General features: G+C 41.4%; 1 protein-coding gene across 3 annotated transcripts in view; it reads right to left on the reverse strand.

The window, feature by feature from the left end:
- PRMT3 (protein arginine methyltransferase 3) overlaps positions 1–19,444 on the reverse strand; it is a 101,954-nt gene that overhangs the window by 58,034 nt on the left and 24,476 nt on the right. For 2 of the 3 annotated variants that reach the window (XM_066997208.1, XM_066997207.1), the window contains exons 1-3: positions 1,790–1,945; positions 1,619–1,701; positions 730–779 (exon numbers count right to left, since the gene is read on the reverse strand). In XM_066997208.1, the coding sequence (XP_066853309.1) occupies positions 730–779; positions 1,619–1,701; positions 1,790–1,929 (273 nt within the window). In that variant the 5' untranslated portion in view covers positions 1,930–1,945. Of the gene's footprint in view, positions 1–729; positions 780–1,618; positions 1,702–1,789; positions 1,946–19,444 lie in introns of those variants that run through there. The other variant, XM_013177756.3, reaches the window with a different exon arrangement.

Raw genomic sequence — 19,444 nt, forward strand, 5'->3', positions numbered from 1 at the left:
TTTAGGAAAATGAGAGGTCAGATTCTGGACCTCAGTTTTTCCACTTGCAAGACTTACTCTGTAGTTAATAACACCTTAAATAACTGTTGAAAGATTTACGTAAAAGATTGAAGATTCAAGTAAAAAACACTTAACTGTATAGATGCTTTTCAGTATAGACCTAAAGATTCATGAAACAACCAAAGAACATACATCAAAGTCATGATAAAAACAAAATGTAGCCAAGTCTAACTTAAACCTATAGGTTCACATCAGCTTTTCTGATTCTGATATTTTAGCAGAGATTATTTTTAAATTCTGTGATCAAGTGCTGTCCTTCCTGGCAGTGTGCTCACACTCCTAGGAAAGATTCTTTTGCACCAGCACACACGAGAACTAGGAAACTTAGTCATCAAGAAGTGAACCCGTAACTGGAGTGAGACATCTAAGTTGAAGGCCAAGACGAAGTAACAAAGCAACGTGATATAACATAGCGTGGACTTCTTGCAAATATGAAAATTCTCTTCTGGAAATGATACACGTTGCATTAATTAAGTACATTTAAAATTAAAACAACTTCACAGTTATGCTCGCACCTAAAGAAACCAATCAATTGCTATTTTTTGGTCAATTCTTATTTCTAGCATACAAGGTTTCAAACAGTTATTTAAAAAAGCAAGCTGGAAACATAACACCTTGATTTTGCATTCTCTAGACATAAATTACAAAAGTAATACATGGCACACTTACCTTCCGTCTAATAAAGTTTATTAGTTTAACATATCCATAAAAATCAAGTGCTGGAATGAAAGAAAAAAGAGACAGCGTGTTACAGAAAATTCACAAGTTTTACTATCATATGAATACTAATTACTTGTTCAACTGGCCAGCTTCCCCTCGGGATGTACGTCATTAAATAATGTCATTTTCCTATCTTAATTTCCCATTTACAATTTCACTCTCTAGGAGCAAACCATGACATGTCCACCTTCAGGACAGATACTTTTGCCACAAATTAAGAACAGAAGACATGAAAGCTTGGCTTATGAGAAAGGATTTCCTTCATTTGGCAAGCAACTCTACATCAGGACATTATCTCCTACTAGGCTGCCTTGTTGATATTTTAGGTTGTTGTACTCCTTTGTTCCTATTTTCAGCTTTCTACTTAATGAAAATTTACCTGTTCTTACTCATCAAGAATACATGCTGATTTTTATTTAAAATTGCTTCCTAGCTCAGAAATAGCGATAGTTTACATGTAATTATTTACTTTCCTTGAAAACAGAGGATACCATCTAAACTCAAAATCCTTTCCAGTGGGTTTAGACTGCAAGCAGACCGGATCTTACAGTTTCACGTGCAGATTTCCAAATGCTTTGCAGAGCTCCCATGCCATCACCTTTCTCAATTTTTTAATGCATACTCTCAGAACAGTTTTCTTTCCGATCCTGCTTCCCCTGCTTTCTAGCGTTCCTCCACAGGCAGCAGGACGTGAATTAGAGGCTCAGCAGTTCGGCACTCAACTAGTCCAGACCACCGCGCCCCCAACTTCACACACTACACGCACCTCCCTCTAATCACCGCCTCGGTCTGAACACACGGCAGCCTCAAGCAACACCCAGCGTTAGATTTCCCTCACCGTGCTGCCGGGCCGCCTCCCGGACGTCGAAGCCGTGCTGGGCGCTGCAGTGCGCGAACACCTCCTCGGCGCCGCCGAACGCCCTGCGGGCAGACAGCCGTTAGCCGCCGGCACCTACCGCCCGCGGCGCTCCTACGGGGGTGAAGGGGGGGGGGGGGGGGACAGGCGGACCTGGCGCAGAAGAGGCATTGTGCCGGCGGGCCCTCGGCGCCTCCCTCCTCCTCCTCCTCCTCTTCTTCCTCCTCCTCCTCCCGCCCGTCGCCCCCCTGCCCCCCCCAGCCCTCCCCGCCGCCCGCCGCCCTGGACCCCATCCGCCCGCCGCGCCCCACGTGCGCCGCTTCCGGCCCCCCGCGTCAGCAGCGCGCCCGCAGGGGCGGGACCGAGTGGGGGGGGCGAGCGCGCCCCCTGGCGGCGGCCGCCCCCGCGCGGAGCCGACCGTTGCGTTTCGAACGCTGAGCGCGCGGCTGCCGCCGCCCGCCCGCCCCCGCCGCGGCGCCATCTTGTGGGGCGAGCCTGTCACAGCCCTTCGCACGCACCGGGGCGCCGTCATCGTGCCCTCCTACCCGTGGTGACCCCTCAACATAGCACACCCAGAGGCTTCTACAGCAGCGAGCCTCACATAAATAGAGAAAAGTGGTTTGAAGCACCTAAATACAGAAAAGCTAAGCTTGTGGTTCAAAGCAGCTAATACTGGTCACGGTGGGTAGGACAGGTTACACCAGAGCTCTTCTGCTTCCTCACCATAATTTGGGCCTGAGGGAAACACACCTATCCCTTCTGCCCCAAGCGGGACGCTGCATGCATCCCAATGGCATGCCCCAGGCTCACGGAGTGACAGATTTCCACCCTCAAGTAGCAAAAAGCACTGAAATTCCCATCTGTGCTAGTACAAGCATCTCCAGAAATACTGGAACTGCTTTTGCTTACGTCTCACAGCTAACAAGCAAGGCTTTTCAAAACAGTACTAGATAAAGAGATTAGACTTGCCTAGAACTTGCATCATTATAGGCTATCCCAAAGCAACATCAAAAATCTAAACATGGAAACTGATTTTAGATATGACCAGAACAACAGATTTTAAAAAGAAATTTGTTCTAAGAGCTACAAAATCAGACTCCTTCACAAATCCGGCTTTGTTTTCCAATTCCCTATCCATTCAGAACTACTTCTATAGATACAGCAGTATAACACGGATTCTGCAAATGCTGTTTAACGGTCTAAAATGAAGCTCCTCGCAGAATTTTTTCCTTTCATAGCAATTCCTAAGTACTCATTGACAAGAAAGCAGTGCAAAATGCTGGCAAAACACTGCATACCCCTAATGTACACAAGAAATCTAGGCAAGCCAGATGCTTCTGCCTTCTCCCTAAGCAGGGTCTGATCCAATGAGAAAAATGGCACAACGATAAAACACACTTTTCCTCTACTCTTGCTCAAAGAGCTAATCACAGAAATAGATTCAACAGCCACTGTTCTGTACGTAGTCCCTAGGCTGATAGCAGCAAAAGCAGGAACAGCAGCTTCTTTGTGTTTTACTGAAATTCTCCCCCACTGAAGGGGCAAGGGGTCACTGATTGCATAGTCTTTGCTCCATTGCATGCCCTTAGCTATTGTTGAATCCGCTCAGAGAATAACAGACTGAATGTGCTGCCCAGCCTTGTAACCAAATCTTTTTCTTTTTTGTCATTGCATGAATTAAGATTCTCAATAAATGTAAAGCACCTGTTCATTTGGAACAATGTATATAACATGTTGGGTTAAGAATGTGTGAAGACTGTATGACAGCAGAAGCATATAGTTTACACCAGCACCTCTTGAAATATGATCATCTTTGTTACCATCTCCTAATCCTTATAAAGGGATTTGCATGGTACAGGAAGATTTACAATGTAATGGATTACTATTTTATAATCCAGACCAAGGGGAAGAAAATTCAAATATTTACAATTTTTTACTGCATTTCAAACTTTTTTTGAAGCTCTGGAAACGCATCAGTGGGCAGGCTGTCAGAGGGTGTTCACGCACAAAATATGGTCATCATATCGCTTGTAGGCTGTATTTCATCTGGATTTCCAAGCACATGTAACTTTATTTTCTACCTGCGTCACCACAGTGCTTGTCATTACTCAAAAGCACAGAAAGTGTGTTAGCAGAAACTGCATACAGAGCAAATAAAACATTTTTGAGAAAACTATTATTAAATTACTTTACCCTGTGTAAAATATATGGGGGGGGGGTGTTAAAAAGAATTAATGATAGCAAACCCAATTGCTTCTTAGTTGCATAGGTCTAAACGTACATAGCAATCAGAGTTACATTCTTCAGTTTTAACCACTCAAGGTATCCAGCAGAACAGATAACTACACGGAAATGTAAAGCTCAAGACTCAAAACAATTTTTCAGAAGCATTTTCTATCTAGAAAGCCCAGATCATCTGAAATGTTATCCTATACTCCTCTGATACTAAAAACCCAGCCTGCTACATGTATGTGCCAAGAACGATACTCCCAAAACCACACAGTATGATGGGAATTACTGTTTGTACTCAGTCTTTCCATCACAGTTGGTTGCACATTTTATTAAACTAATTATGCACAGTTTTTGTAGCAAGCAGTCTGGGGTCTAGAAGCAGATATTGCCTTTTCCAGTATGTCTTTGTGATGTGTTGCAACGAGGAGGTTCTCACTAGGCTGTCACTGCAATGGAAAGCGTAGGTACAGCAGCGATAGGTGCAATGGAAGAAGGTACAGAAACCTCATGTTTTGCAGGGGGACATCACTGCAAGTAAAGCATCATTAATGGCAGTGATTTCCTTACACCTTTATTCACTCTCAGCTGAAGGGTGAGTTTAGATTTTGTTAATTAAGAGCATGGAAAGATTTAAATGAAGCATAAATCAGAAAATTTTAGTGCCATTTAGCATGCAGAAGGGAACAAGCTGTGATACAGAGGAGAGTAATAAAAATATTTTTATAATTATCATCAGGGGAAAAATGATTAATATTAAAAGCAGGATCACTAATCTGGATTTACATGCAGTCAGTTTTTATAAGTATGATAATGGTGCCCATATTCCCCTTAATTCTGAAAGAAGATAAGTGGGCTGTAAGATATTTTTTCATCTGGGCAAACGCCCAGGGGACCCTGTGTAGGGTTTGTGCAGACATTAGGGTAGGGGGAGGATTAGGCCTAAGAGAGAGAAAGTAAGACGACGTCTCCAGCTAGAGTGGGGCTGGACAGGGGCTGCCAGTGGCAAGTATGGGATGCAAAAAGAACCATGCTATTAAGTTTTTCATCTCAGCAGGTCCCTGTTGGCTGTTTTTTTTTTCCCAAAAAAAACCAACTACCCCTGAAATTATGGTTAGGGTTAAGTTAAGTATGGCACTCACTATGTTACATAAACCATTTTCACCAATCACTCACTGTTCTTTCTCTATTTTCTCTGTTTTTACATTCAAGCAGCATTTCTCAACCTGTCAGAAAATCAACAGAAACACCAAGCATCTCTTCCTATACATCACCTAGTCCCTCTACAACTCAGAGCATAGCTTTTACCCTTACATGTGAATGTTGTCTCGAGGCACAGTTAGAAAAGATGATCCAACGCCTTTTTGCTACCAGGCGGAGGAGTCCTACCATCTCCAGCATTCACTCATCTGACCATTTGCTACCCTGATTTATCCTTCCAAATGGGCCAAAACCTAGCCATTTTTACACCCACCGACCTGCGCTTGCCAAGGTGGCACAGGGAAACACACCGCTGCTGCAGAGGGGCTGAAGTGGCCCGGTGTCCCTCTCCCTGCTCCCCAGTTGCAAAGTTCACTTTCAGCATGGAGGAATGACAAATAACAGGAATGTACGGCCTGAAATGTAGCACTGTTTCTACAGACACTGCTATTGAGCATTTTTCAAAAAGGGATTTTGCAAAACCAGTCTCTGCAAAACTATGGCGAAGAAAAAGTTGTACTACTTTGACATAAAGTACACACAACTACAGAGGTGCCTCCATGAAACGTGCGTTGTACAGCAGCCTGAGGAGCACAGGAAAAATTCAGGTGCTTGGGCACACAGTCTGTACCCAACTGAGCTAATGCCAATCAGTCAACGTAAAACAAACAAAAAAAAAACACAACAACCTTAGGGGCACAGAAAGTAACTGAACTTCACAGTTACTTTCACTGTTGATGTCCAAAAGGTAAATGCAGACTAAACTACAAGTAAGCATGTTAAGGATGAGCCAGTGTTCAAAGACAGATTATATTTACGTAACAAATTCAGACTTTTTCATCTTTAAATATCTGTGTTTCCACGGGGGGGAAAAAAAGAATAATACTTGGACTCAGAGTAAAAGATCATTTTGGTAAACTACAAACGAAATCCTATTCTCATGTGAAGTAAAATCAACTGTTTACCTTAGGACACATCTTACTGTGGAAAAAAACATGGTCTCAATTCATTCTCAGCAAGAACACAAGTGGGGACGGGCATTTTGTGGCATTCAGATCTGCTAACAGGTCAAACTAGTGGAACTGCTAGCTCTGTACATTAAAAACAAACCCTCAAAAATAACTATTTGGGACATAATATTTTTTACATATCTACAAGATACTTAGTGTTACAATAGCGGATACTAAGTATTTTGACAAACGGTCTGTCAACACCTTTTCAAAGTTCCTTTGAAACCTAAGCCCTGAAAACATCAAACCCACCACAAAGAGCTTGGCTCTGTATTCGTGGGGAGAAACTAACTGAAGCAAAAATTTTAGTTGTGCCAAAAACTGGGATCAAATTGTTTGAACCCTAGATAGCAATATTTTTTTTCTGAACAAAAAATTAGAAATCATAAATGAAAAGAACATTAGTACATATTTTCATAGACATTTAGGGAATCCAGTGCTTAATGCCTAAATTTCCAGGGTTTGATAAGGATATCTTTAAAAGCACACCTGAGATGGAAGTAGAGGAAGAGTGTGAAATTTTGTAGATTATAGAATAAGAGGGAGGGACCACATAATAGAGTCATATTTCTCATGTCTTTTACAAATGCAATGTGATTTACCTTTGATGTGCATTAGATCACAGCACAGACTTTTCTCTCCATTTTGGTGGATGTAACAAAAATACAAGAATTTCTTTGTATAGCTCCACTCTCCCTAACTTATGACTGCCCCAGCAGAATGAGGAACAATGCTGATGAACATAAGCAGACAAAAACAAGTTGGAAAAAGTCAGAGAAAGAGAAAAAAATTAAAAAGCACAATTGAGTGTAGGACCAGATCCATTGACACTACTTTTCTTGCAAAACTGCTTTTACTTTTTCAACAAAGACATCAGGAAGTATAAATCATGTTATATTTTTTATAAATAAGTTTCTTAGTTAACAGGCTGTTAATTTAGTTATTTGCAGCAAGGATGTGCTATCTTACCTGTGCTTCTGTATCTAGAAAAATGACAGAACTTACACAGTGATTTTGACAATGCACCAGTCGGGAATATTTCAGGAGTTCAAGGCTTCACACTCTGAAAAACTTTGAAAACATTTTCCAGAAGATACCAGACAGTTTGGGAAAATTATTTTCTTGGAGATGATCTAGGTACCCCAAAAGCTTCTCTCAGAGGTTTAAAGAAAATAGGAAGAAGAAGTGTATAAACCTGCACAAATAATGAGGGTAAACAATAGCACAATGTAAATGTGTAATCAAAAGATTTAAAAAATAAAATAAAAACAAAGTAGGTAAACTAAGGTATCTGTTGTAAATCAAAAATATAAATATTAAGTAGCATTAGCTCGTATTTAGATTTTTATGCCAGGTTTTTCTAAGTTGTCTTGTTTTAGCTTTTCTCGACGGATTTTTGCCTCATTTCACTAACATGAAAATGGAAACATCCTTCAGTAAAACTGCAAGTTGTCCTGATAAATATTAATTTCCACCTTTTTTTTTTTAAAAAAAAAAAAAAGGTGCTTGTTTGAGGTATTATGAGTAGTAGCTATGTGTGTTAAATCTCCCATTCTTTGCACCAGCTCCTTTTTAAAAAAAAAAATAAATCGGCCAATCAGAAGTGCCTAGACCGACGCTGTCTCCCTCGGCTAATCCAAGGCCAGTAGAGGGATAATTTGATTAAACTGAGACCCTAATTTATTTAGCTTTAGTTCTGGATCAACCTCTTCTTAATAGAGTGCTGTCGTCTCCAATTGTTTGATGAAAATTAAAGTGACATAAATACCATGGGACTTTTTCAATCTGATTAGTCAGCTAACTTGCATCAATACTACCCCAGCCATCAGGCGCTGGCGTCCTTCCTTTCACCAGCCTCACTAACAACTGACAAGTTCTCCTTGAAGAACGGGCACCCACGCTGCCACTCAGACCCCCACACTTAACCCATCATCCGTCCTCAATGGCTCTTGTTTGACAAGGTGCCCACACCTTTCTCCATTGCTGTTCATCAGACAAAGCTAAATATTGTTTTATTAGCAATCAATAGCCTGTTAATCCCAAACGATTTCGCAAATCCACTGAGCTCTCAAGCTGATTATAAACGTTTGGGTTTTTTTCAAGCTGCTAAATTTCAGTTGATTTTCTCCTCTCCTCCTGACCCTCCCGCTCTGATATGGGACATTGTAGCTGGCAAGCAAAGCCACAAAAGCAAAAGGGGTCTGTTGTCCTTAACGTTGCCTTTAACTGGACGCTTACAAATGTCACAGCTCTGCAGTTTAAACCTAATCAAACCTATGCCACCAAGCCCTCAGCATACTTAGTAGCTTCTCCACTTCCCTTCTATCAGTTTGAAGCTTAAGAATAAGAGAGCTTCTGAGCCTTCCTTTTTGTTTTATGGCAAGATGGCAAATTTTTGCTCAGTCTGTCGGCTGGCAAATAAGGAGCAAGAAAGAGGAAAGTCAGCTTCTTTGATTTGCAATACATCAAATGCTAACAAAGCTACCTGTTGCACCACAGAACGATGTACCACTCACGTGCAAGTCACGGCCAAAACACTTGGGCAGGTTTGGTACGCTCTGAGGTTCCTTTTGTTTGTGTATTGGGTCATGGATGATATCTACTGTAAGGCACACAGGGACCAGCATCAAACACGCACTTCCTCTGGGGTTTATCCATCTTCGCTTCTGCCTACTGTTTGCCTGCCTTTACCCGAGAGATGTTAACCACACTAGCTGGTAATGAGATGATGGTCCGATGGGTTACCTGCTGGTTCTGTAGGACATGCTTCCTCTGTGACAAGGGGAAAAGGAGGACTGCTGTGAGGTAACACCTCAGCAATGACTGCACATATCCTGCCCAACACAAATCTTGAAATAGGTGGTTTTCACTCTTCAGTAGGAGAAACTTAACTAGTAACAGGTTAGTCTCCTCCTTGTTGGCACTGAAAGATTTAACTGAAAACCAAAATCGAGTAAACACATTTTATGCTCACTGTGCAACCGTACACACTGCATATACCCAAACATACAATTACATGCCCAAATTTTCAATGAAGTAGAAGAAAAGTTATATCCTCTGGATATCTACTGAAACAAAAACAGGTTTTCTATTTCATCAGCCTTGACAACCAAGTGCCAGTTCTGAAATGGATTATCAAAGTAATGTTTTGGAGGCAAAGCATCTAATTGGTAACTTCCAAAAGTGCTCCTCCATATCTAGGCACAATAAATGTGAATGCTTCTGCTCAGAACATAATGTTAAAAGAGCTCCAGAGTGGACTGTATAATATCTGTTTTAAGTGGCTCTTTCATATAAGCTCAGGTCTTTCAAGGACTTATCTCACACTCTTTGTCCAATATTTTTTATTGTTTTGAGAAATATCTATCCTATCAAAGCTATCAATCAAAAGACTGGAACATGCTGACAAAAAATACACCTACTTGTTATTTTCAAAAAGTTTGACATTTCAAATCTCAAGCACTTTGACCAGAACATGCAAGTTTTTGTCAAGCCAAATAAAGCAGAGGGTGTTTTCTGTTTCCACTCTCTTTTGGCTACCGTGTATGACCCTGGTCTGTTTGCCAGAGGCAAAAATGGGCTTAAAGGGTTGAAGAATGTTTTTCAGTTTAGCATTCTTAACAACAAGGATTAGCAAGAAAGACTTTTAACACTAATAGGGATATGGGGGACTAATAGGTAATAGTCTGGATATGTCCCACGTGCAGCAGTTTATACAAGCAAACTCAGTCGTAGGAAGTCCATCCAGAGTAGCACAAGACTCTACGCTCTTCAATTTACTCTAACACACCAGCAACAGACAGCTGTTCAATTCTTGCTCAAAATGTTTTACCTAAAAGATCTTCAGGGTTTTGCAGTAAAGGCAATGTTTTCGATGGAAAAGAAAAATAACAAATGCGTCAATTTTCTAATGAAAACAGAACTTATAAGTCTGCCAAGTACTGACTGTATGTCAAGCCTGAAGTGGCTGCATCTACCAAAGCATTTTGTTTTGAGCTGGAAACCAGACCTGTGCTTTGAAGTGAATTCCTGCAATCCCCACTTGTGATTTGTTGTTTGGATCTGCAGACCGCTTGGTGGACACAGAGAAGATGCTAAAACACAGTGACCACCTCAGGTGCACAGCAAATACCTTCCAACAGCAGAAACAACCCCAAAACACCGACATCTTGTTCAGACAACTTCAAACCATACATGTGGTGCACATAGAGAATCCAGGGAACCAGAGTGAATCTGAGCTGGTGTATAAACTTCTTAAATTTCATGTGCTCTAGCTCTAAGACTTCCCACATCTCACTTCTGTTTATTGATCTGCCCCTAACAACTTACTTACAAATTTAAGTATAACATTTTTTTCTGGGAGGCTGAGAAACACTGTTACTCAAGAGATCTTCCCCAGAAGAATAATCCATGTGAATCATTGCAAATTGTCACAATTTAGAATAATTCCTGTAGCGTTTCACTTGGTGGGTGCTAGGGGTCACCTGCCTCCACAAACTGAGCCTTAGTGTTCATTGATACTCACGCCTGGTACAAGTTTAGGTCACCCTACTTGTTTACTGGAACTCTCTGACTGGTAGCCAAGTCATACATCTGGAAGCTATGGCAGATACTCAGCAGCTGTTGTCCAAGTTACATGGGCAGGAAGAAGATTTATTGCCTTGCTCGGGCTGCCCAACCCCCTGCTTCATTTGTATGGCAACAGTCAGAGCACAGCGGACAGTGCAGCTATGCAGTTTTCCTATTAATTCATCAGGCATTTGCCTTACTTCACCATGGTTTTGGGTAGGTACGACTGGTTTTGCTTAATGGCTGTATCATTTGTGTGCCAAACTTCATCCTTCTGAACTTCAAAATCCTAGAACTGAACCACGTGATACTTAGAGAAGCTCAAGACTGGATCTGGACCCGGATCCAGGGCAGAACTGCACTGAGCCAGCAGTAAATATAATTCCCAAGCAGGTTCAGCTGGATATATAGTAATTCAATAAAACTAAAATTGAGTTTCAGTAGCTTTATAGTGTTTTATTTTGCCTTTCAGCCTCCAAGTTGAATATCTGACAACAAATAATTCTATTAATGTTATTTTCACATATTTCCCCTAGAAAAAAAATCTGTGAGTGCAACAACATGAAAGAGTCTGTCTTGAAAAAACAGCAGAATTAAGATTGCCACTTTTATGTCACCACTACAGCAAACTGGGTACAAGGCTGTTTAACTACTAATACTTTGCTCTTTTATCCCAAATCTGTGCCCTCTCGCCCCAGCAGCCTGTATGCCCCTTACCAGATTTCTGCGCTCCATCTCCTGCCTCCCTCTCTCGCTGTCTGCTATCGTTACTTCTGTTTTGCTAGATACAGGTCTCTGTGCTTGCCTTTCAGAAGCCCAACTCGTTGGAAAGAGAAATTACTGAAATATACAGGCACAGGAAGAGGGAGGAGAGCCCTGCTCAATATGCAGCTTGAGCTACTTAAAGGAGAGAGGGTGTGACCCTCCAGTGAACCCCTGATTTGTACACAGCACCAGAGGGCACCAGATAACAAGCAACAATTTGCTACATATTGGCACTGATTTTCCCATACGATCTACTTATTCTTGCAGGCCACTCTGATTCCTTTTAAGTGTACTACCTGCCTTTTTAAAATGAGCTGCTCTTCTGACACCTATCCTCCCAGGAACAGACTAATTCTGTTGTAAAGCTCAAGTTTGTGCTGTAAAGCCCATTTTTTTAATGCTCAGAAACACTCGGTGAGGTTTATCCTCAGCCATCAGCGAGCCGGAGCTGCCACGAGTGGAGGGGGCCGGCCAGGGGCCTGCCCCACTGCGGGCAGCACCGGGGAAGGGGCTGCTGGCACACCCGGGGGCTGTCACCCGGTGGCTCGCTCCAGACCCCAGCATTTTGTACCCCTGTGCAGCTCTGCCCTGAGCTGGAATTGGCCAAGCCATTCGCTTCTGGGCCATCGAACGCAGCTGTCCTTGACGCAGTGAACGCCGCAGGAGCGTTTTGGCTAAACCCCGTGGGCTGCAAGCTCTGGCAGCAGTAGCCTGGAGGCTGCGTGGGCACCTGCGTTTGTGTTGTACCCTTTTGGTTTACAGAGGTTTCAGCCTTTTCTACTTTTTGGACATTTCTAAATTTCCCAAACACAGCATTTTGGACGATCACGAGATACAACCAGGCAACCTCACGCCAGCAGCTTTTTTACCTCTGCACATAGTCTCAGCAATGGCTTCACAATCCAAACAGCCAGAAAGCAGTCTGCATACCCGAGGTCTTTACACAAGGCTTCATTGTAGCCTGAATTTGCTGTCCATAAAAGCAGATCATGCATAACTTCCAAAATATTTCAGCAAGGAATGCATGCTTGGAAAGCAAGTTTTGAAGTTAACACTCCAAGCAGTTAGGTCCGACTCTTCACGTTTTCTGTATGGTGTGGGTGAAACTTAGAGCAGAATCTGCCCTGAACAGACTAAATGGATTTGGTTATATGTCCTCCTAAGCAGCCGGGCACAGGAATCACCGGGCTTTTTTTTTTTTTTTTTTAGCATTCTTTGTACCAAACTGGACTTAACTCCATGCCCTGAAAGTGTTTCTTTCCCTAATCGCTTTCCTTCTCACACATAGTCTTCCTCTGAGGACACAGGGGGGCAGTGCAGCTCTAATTTGGATTCAAACATCTATTAGACAGATGGTCTGCTTAGCATACAGCAAGCTCAGCCCAAATCCAAGGAAAGCCCCCATCCCATTTAAAGGATCATTTCTACTATTTCCCTCACTACTGCAAACTGCAACCCGCAAGTATTTATACCTTTTCAAACAGAGATGTCTTCCTCAACCTCCACATTTGTACCAAATATATTTAATGCCAAAAGGGAAAAAAATAAATCAACAAATACTTTTTCCCTAAATGCAATGAAGAGGATCTATTGGTGCTATTAGGGACCAAGTCCTGGAAGGTGCCAATCACTCACAATCGCTCTGGAGGCCATCACCACTTGCAAGTGCTCAGACCTCCTGGGTCGGTACCCAAAAGCAGACCGAGCACGACTGGAACAGACCTTTTCAATGCCCTGAGTAACAGCTCAGCAGGGTAAAGCTCTTGGAGCTTCCTTGGGACCGCAGCAACCCCTCATCATTCCTCCTCACACTCATCCCGCAGTCGTGCACCTGAGGTCACCCTGAGGCAGGGGTTACTGCAGGAGCCTTTCACCTGCAGCCAGTCCCGGTCAGGAGGTGAACGTGAAAAAAAATCACGTCCTTTTCTCACACGTCCCTCAGCCTTTTTCAACATCTTAAAACAACTGTGTAACTCGTGATAGAGTTATACAGAGGCAGAGCTGCTTAAGAGGCTTCAGAACTGTAATAAAAAGGCAACGCTAAAGGATGCCAGTGTACTGGTTTTTGGTTTGTTTTGTTTTTTTTTTGAGAAAAACTCATTGCTAATGGAATTAATTGCTTACTGGAAAGAAAGACTAAAAGTTCTGCCCACAATTTGATGTCATCTTTACCGAGGAGATAAAAGCTTCTGTTATTGGTCAAAAAGCCAATAATACAACTAGTAAACCAAACCAAAAAAGAGGTGCATATTTTCATAGGCAAAGTCTGCTTTCACAGACTTCGTTGCTGACATCAGTGAAGACTTACTTCTCACAGTAATGCTCTCTTCAGGCTTTGTTCATGTGTCTCACTCTGGAAGTGCCACATACCAGCGCTGTGCCCATTTGGTGTTTTAGACCTAACTGCCCTGCACATAAACTGCTGGGCTCAAAGACATTATAAAACAATCAGTCAGGATTACAAACTGATGTGTAAACGTATTTTAGAAATTTTACTTGACGTAGAATCAGTAGTTGTATAGTTTTAAAATGTGTGAAATAAATCAAGGAGATAACCACTTAAAAAAATAAGTGATTTTTTTTCCTGATAGCCCTTTGAGCAGATTTGTTCTCCATTCTGATGGGCCAGCTAGCAAGTTCAAAATTCCTCTGTAAAATGTATTTCGTTGTGTTTAAGTAAGTTTATTCATTTTACAGTGTTCCTTCCAACCAAATACCTTAGAGAAAAGGCATTTTGCAAAGTAAGTCCCTAATGCAACCCAAACAAAATAGTCACTGAGGTAACTGGGTAGTTTGGGGCAATTAAGATTGCCCTGTTTGGTGCAATAATTTGTGATTTTTGTTGTTGTGATTTTTTTTTAAGAACATTTTTTTCCAGCCCACTGAGGCAAAGGAAACTATTTAGTGTGAACAAAAGTCTGTTGTTAGCAGGATATTGACTTTAACCAGGCTCTGTGGGAAACCCCATTGCCGCGTGCAGAACCTGAGAAATGTGGTGTTTTTGAAACCTCCACAGCACTACTCACGGTCTGGATCCTGGCGCATACCGCAGCGTTGAGAAATGCTTCGAGGCCACAGCACACAGCTCCATGAGTGGGGTGGCATTCTACCAGCAGTACTGCAGAGCATGCACAGCGTGCTCTGGCATTACACAATATCTCACAGACTCTCTTGCAGCGACATCACCGTAGAAGGGTTTGTGCTGAAATAATTCTTATTCAGGAAAAAGTTTTTATTGAATTCCGAAGCTTATCCATTTGTGGTACTTCCTAGGCTTTTTCTGTTTGACCTTTTTCACGGGTGGTTTTGTTCCTTGGGATTGTGTATGTTCATAGAGAGATATACAGAAATTTTAGAAATGATTTATGATATTTGCAGTCATTATATTATTTTATAGCAGCCAGCTACATTTCATGTGTGTGTGTGTATATATATATGTATGTGTATATATATGTATCAGCCAACTACATTTTATCTTAATATATGTGTTTCTGCATTTACTTCATCTGTATTTCTAATTTCAGCTTACTAACTATTTAGAGTGAAGTGTCCTTGATTCATCGCCAGCCTGAAGCAAGAATTAGACGATTTGGAATTAGATGATCTTTAAAGGTCCCTTCCAACCCAAGCCATTCTATAATTCTATGATTCTGTGAAGCAGCATTATGATTCTGGCAAATAAATTAAAAAGTACAGCAAATAGAAATAAATCAAGGAGTTTCAAGTAGTTACCCAGCTCAGGGGGAAAAAAGGGAAGACACTACTGGAACAGTAGAGTATCTTTACATGCCAGCCTCTCAGAGAACTCCCTGGAGGAGCAACAGCTTGGAGGTAAGAGCTCTTAGGCGCCGTAGGTGCTCAGCCTTATACCCAGGTGGGGCCTGAAGCGCGCGTGTGCTCTGTCCTGGGGTGTAGTGGCCCCGCTTACTACACATCAGTAGGGGATGAAACCTTCACCTGCGGCATTGGGCACAGTTAAATCATCTACCACAAAGATCCACAATGTGGAAATGCTGACAATGGCTTGTTTAAAGACAAACCTACATTCAGCATGGCTGAGAAAGGGACAGTTGTCAGGGAGCCAGATTTTGGTTTGCAAAAGCAAAGCTTTAATTCATAGAGTTGCATCTCTAAAAAGACACCGTAAGCATGACTGGTGGTGACAAGAATCCTCTTTCTGCTGTTTATGGAAAAAAGCACAGCTCCCACTGGCTTCAGATAATTTAACCTCTGAGAAACAAGCACTTCATAAGGTTTAAACCAAGATCTCTGTTTCTAACAAAAGAGGAGGTTCCCTGCTTCCATTCCAAGCTTCACATTTCTACCAGACACATTCCAGTAGGAGTGAGAATCTAATTCATCTGAAAACAAAACCTGCAGAAAATATATCAGCCAGGTTGGGCTCTGCACAGCCTCAACATGTGGCTAAAATCGTCCTGGTGCCAGGAAAGGAGAGAGGGGGGACAGTGCTGCTAAGGGCCGGGGGGGAGCGCCGAACTGCTTTTACAAGCAGCATCTCAGATTGGCTGCTGTAACCCTGAGACCAATTTCTCATCAAGTCCCAATCCACAAATACAATTATTTGGAAAATGTCAAGGTAATAATACAGTGTATTTACCTTCTTCTGAACATATAATATTCCACTGAATATGTTCATGACATAAAAAATATGGAAAAAAATGGCTGAAGGTCAAGTGCTAAAAGAAAAATCACAGCAACATCAAGAACTTAAAAACAAAAAATAAACTGAGAAGATGCAGTTATGCAGGTCAAAACTAATATTTGAAGAAACAACCAAAGAACTTTTATGGAACCTATGGCTTTGGAAATCAGCTTCACTAGTATAAAAACATGGAGCAGCTCCCCCAGCCTTCCCTTTTGCAACTGGTTTGTAATGTGCAAATTGAACAAAATAATCAAAACAGTCACCGGAAAATTATAAACAAGTTCAAAAAAGGAAGGAACCACAACATATTAGTAGTTTGAAAGAACGTCATTTCTCAGTAGGATGCTATAATTCCTTTGAATTTTGACTAAAGCCATCTTGGTAGAATAAAATTAAGCTACATTATGCAAAGACTTATAGCTAAAAGCATACACCAAAACATCTGAAATTCAGCTCGCTCTGTATCGTATTTTATCAGAAAATTAAGTTTTCATGTTTCTTAAAGCAAATAGGTGATGTCTCTGAGCTTTTCTTCGCAGACAGCAAGCACAACGTTTTGTAAAAAAAAAAAAAAGATCAAATTCATGCAGATTCTTCATTAACATTGCCTTTAGTTGCTATTAGTTATTAAAGGATTTTTTTTTTTCCTTTCGTATTTATATAGTTGACCGTGGGGAGAAAACGTTTTAACTTACTTAGTTGTTTTTGGAAAACTTTAAAGTGACAAAACTACATTTTGGGCATCATTCCTAAGTAGCTTCTTTTAACCTTCAACATACTTTTACTACAACTTTTTTTTTTTTTTTTTGGTAGAGAAAGACTCACTTATTTGGGGCATTAAATAGCCAAAATCTTCATGATAATGTAATGAGCAACAAGCTATTTGAATTAATTGATTTTAAGTATGTTGCTGAGCTGTATAAAACATTCAGAAAATAAAAGAGTACTAAGCTCCAGAAAACTATGAGAGCTTTTACAGAGGCTACATTGACTCAAACTTTTTTTTTTTTAGCTTCTTGTCATTCTGTTACATTAATCATAATAACATTTGTAATTGTTAATCAAACTTGGAGAAAGAACTACTGCTTTTTATTTTTTTAATGAAATGTGAAAAGTAATCTTTCATTCCTCCCCTATTTTACTGGCCTAATTTTTCTTTCATTCATAATCTTTGCGAAATCACTCCTGGTACATAGGAACATTTCAGGAAAGAAAAAAAGAATAAAGAAAAAGTAAAGAAAAAAGCATGGAGACTTTCAAAAAATATATGCAAGATATCATTCAAAACGACAGGACTGTATTTTCTTTTGGTATTTCAGGCAGAACATTCCTGAAACAGCCATGCCCTCCCACCATCTTCAGGAAGCTGGTTGGACAACTGTGAAGGATAGCAAATAATAAATGTCAAGAATATTGAAGTAATGAGATCATTGCCTGGCAGACAAACTGTTTTGAAGACTAAAATCCAGGATACATATAATACTGTGCAGCCGGTGGACACGGCTGAGATAAAGGGATGGCCATACAGAAATATATTTGAAATCCTATGATCCATTTGTCCATAACTATTTCCAGTCGTCAGAATCGAGAGCAAATAAACAAAGCAATGTGACCTTAGCAAAAAAGATAAAGTGAACTGCAAACAAATCTAGAATTCCCTCTCCCTCATCAACATGCTCGAAATGCCCTCTGCAGCCCGCTCGGGAGAGGAGCGGAGAGCACAGCCAGAAAGCCATCCCTGCACAACCACCCTTGTGACCCACGCGCTCAGCAACGGGATGAAAGAAAGTGCCATATCAATTTCATTTCCATTCATCATGGTTAAGCTTCACTTTAAGAAAGTTTCATTGCCCATAAATACTCAAATCATAAGCAGCTGCACATGATATCATTTGGAGCACGGTTGCATAACGCGTATTTCCCCCGAGCTTTGTCCTTAAGCTGCAGCCTGACAGGCATCAGCCAGAGCCAGCCTGCTCTCGAAAAAAAGCCTGCACAGCATTTTTACATTTAGCAGCTGAACCAAACTTCACAAAAGCAGCCGAAAAGAATTGGTAAAAGGTCGGGATAGATTGACTGTTTCCAAATTGGAATACTAATGATGATCTTTAATGAAGCCTGACAGTACAATCTGTTTCTTATTGTTCCCTAAGTGCTGGCTACTGATCATATTCACTGGCTTTAGGTGATGGGGACAGACAGGGACAAATGGGCCCCACTGGTGAGCAGGACTGGGCACAGCTGATCTTTCAACACGGATTAAATTAATTAAAATGATTCTCACATCAGAAGAATCAATCTTTTTATGTTATCATCATAGTGGTTATTAATTTTGAATGATGTCTAATTGGTGCCACTGCTGTTTGGGTCAGCTGGCTTGGTAATCTTCTTAGAAAGCAGGAAAGAATAATTTTAGCTCCTCTGGCAGGGAGCAGGGGAGCTGCAGGAGGAAAAAAAAAAAAAAATCACCAACCTGTTTAAATACCCCTAATAATGTCGAAGAACAACGGAGAAAGCAGACAAAATACCTGCAAGACTCAAACGGTGAAAACTCACCTGGCTTTAGTAATTCCACTGCTCTTAAGAGACTGCAAAAGGAACACCTAGCCACCACCACTTTCTCACGGTGGCCTCAAAGAAATGTTTTCTTATAGTGTTGACAATAAGCACAACTGGAAATACTTCCGTTCATTTTCTGGGCAAAGACAGTATGCTCAGAGCTGGACGGGACTTGCACAGGCACCAGCAAATTGCGTGGTGTGATCAGGCTGGACACAGTCGGTACCTGGCCCAACCATTGCAAGGTTTGGTCCCACCTCAACCAAGGATGTCTCCAATTTCTTTGCACAACCAGTCTTTTGAAACCAGTGACCATGACGACAAGATTAGGATCAGGAAAATGTGGTCTCCTATGTAATTTTTCAAGGTACTTAAGCACTTTAAAACAGCAGTGGGAGAAAATACAGAAGGACCCGGGTGTTGAACAGGGTTGCCCATCTGCACGGTTTTGAAGTTTGGGCTGGATGTGTCATCTCCACAGCTATGTGCTCAAACAACTGTAAATGCCTAAATTCATCCCTGCAAGTGGGCACAGAGCTTATTGCTTGTTGTTTTGACTAAAATAACAGATTGAGAGAAGGCCAAGTTCTGTGTTTGCACTGGCAAACAGACATCCTAGCGAGGTCAGAGCACAACTCCAGACAGCACTGGTAAGGCACGTAGTTTTTCCTCTTGTCACTTTTGAAACATTAATATGTGACTAGCACCACGAATGATCTAAAGGAAAGTTAAATCTAGGATGATATTCATACTAGCTAACACCCTGGAGACTTGTGCTGAAGCAATATCCAAACCTCCCTCAGCTGCGAA

Source organism: Anser cygnoides, chromosome 5, assembly GCF_040182565.1.
Source record: "Anser cygnoides isolate HZ-2024a breed goose chromosome 5, Taihu_goose_T2T_genome, whole genome shotgun sequence".
NCBI classification, from domain to species: Eukaryota; Metazoa; Chordata; class Aves; order Anseriformes; family Anatidae; genus Anser; species Anser cygnoides.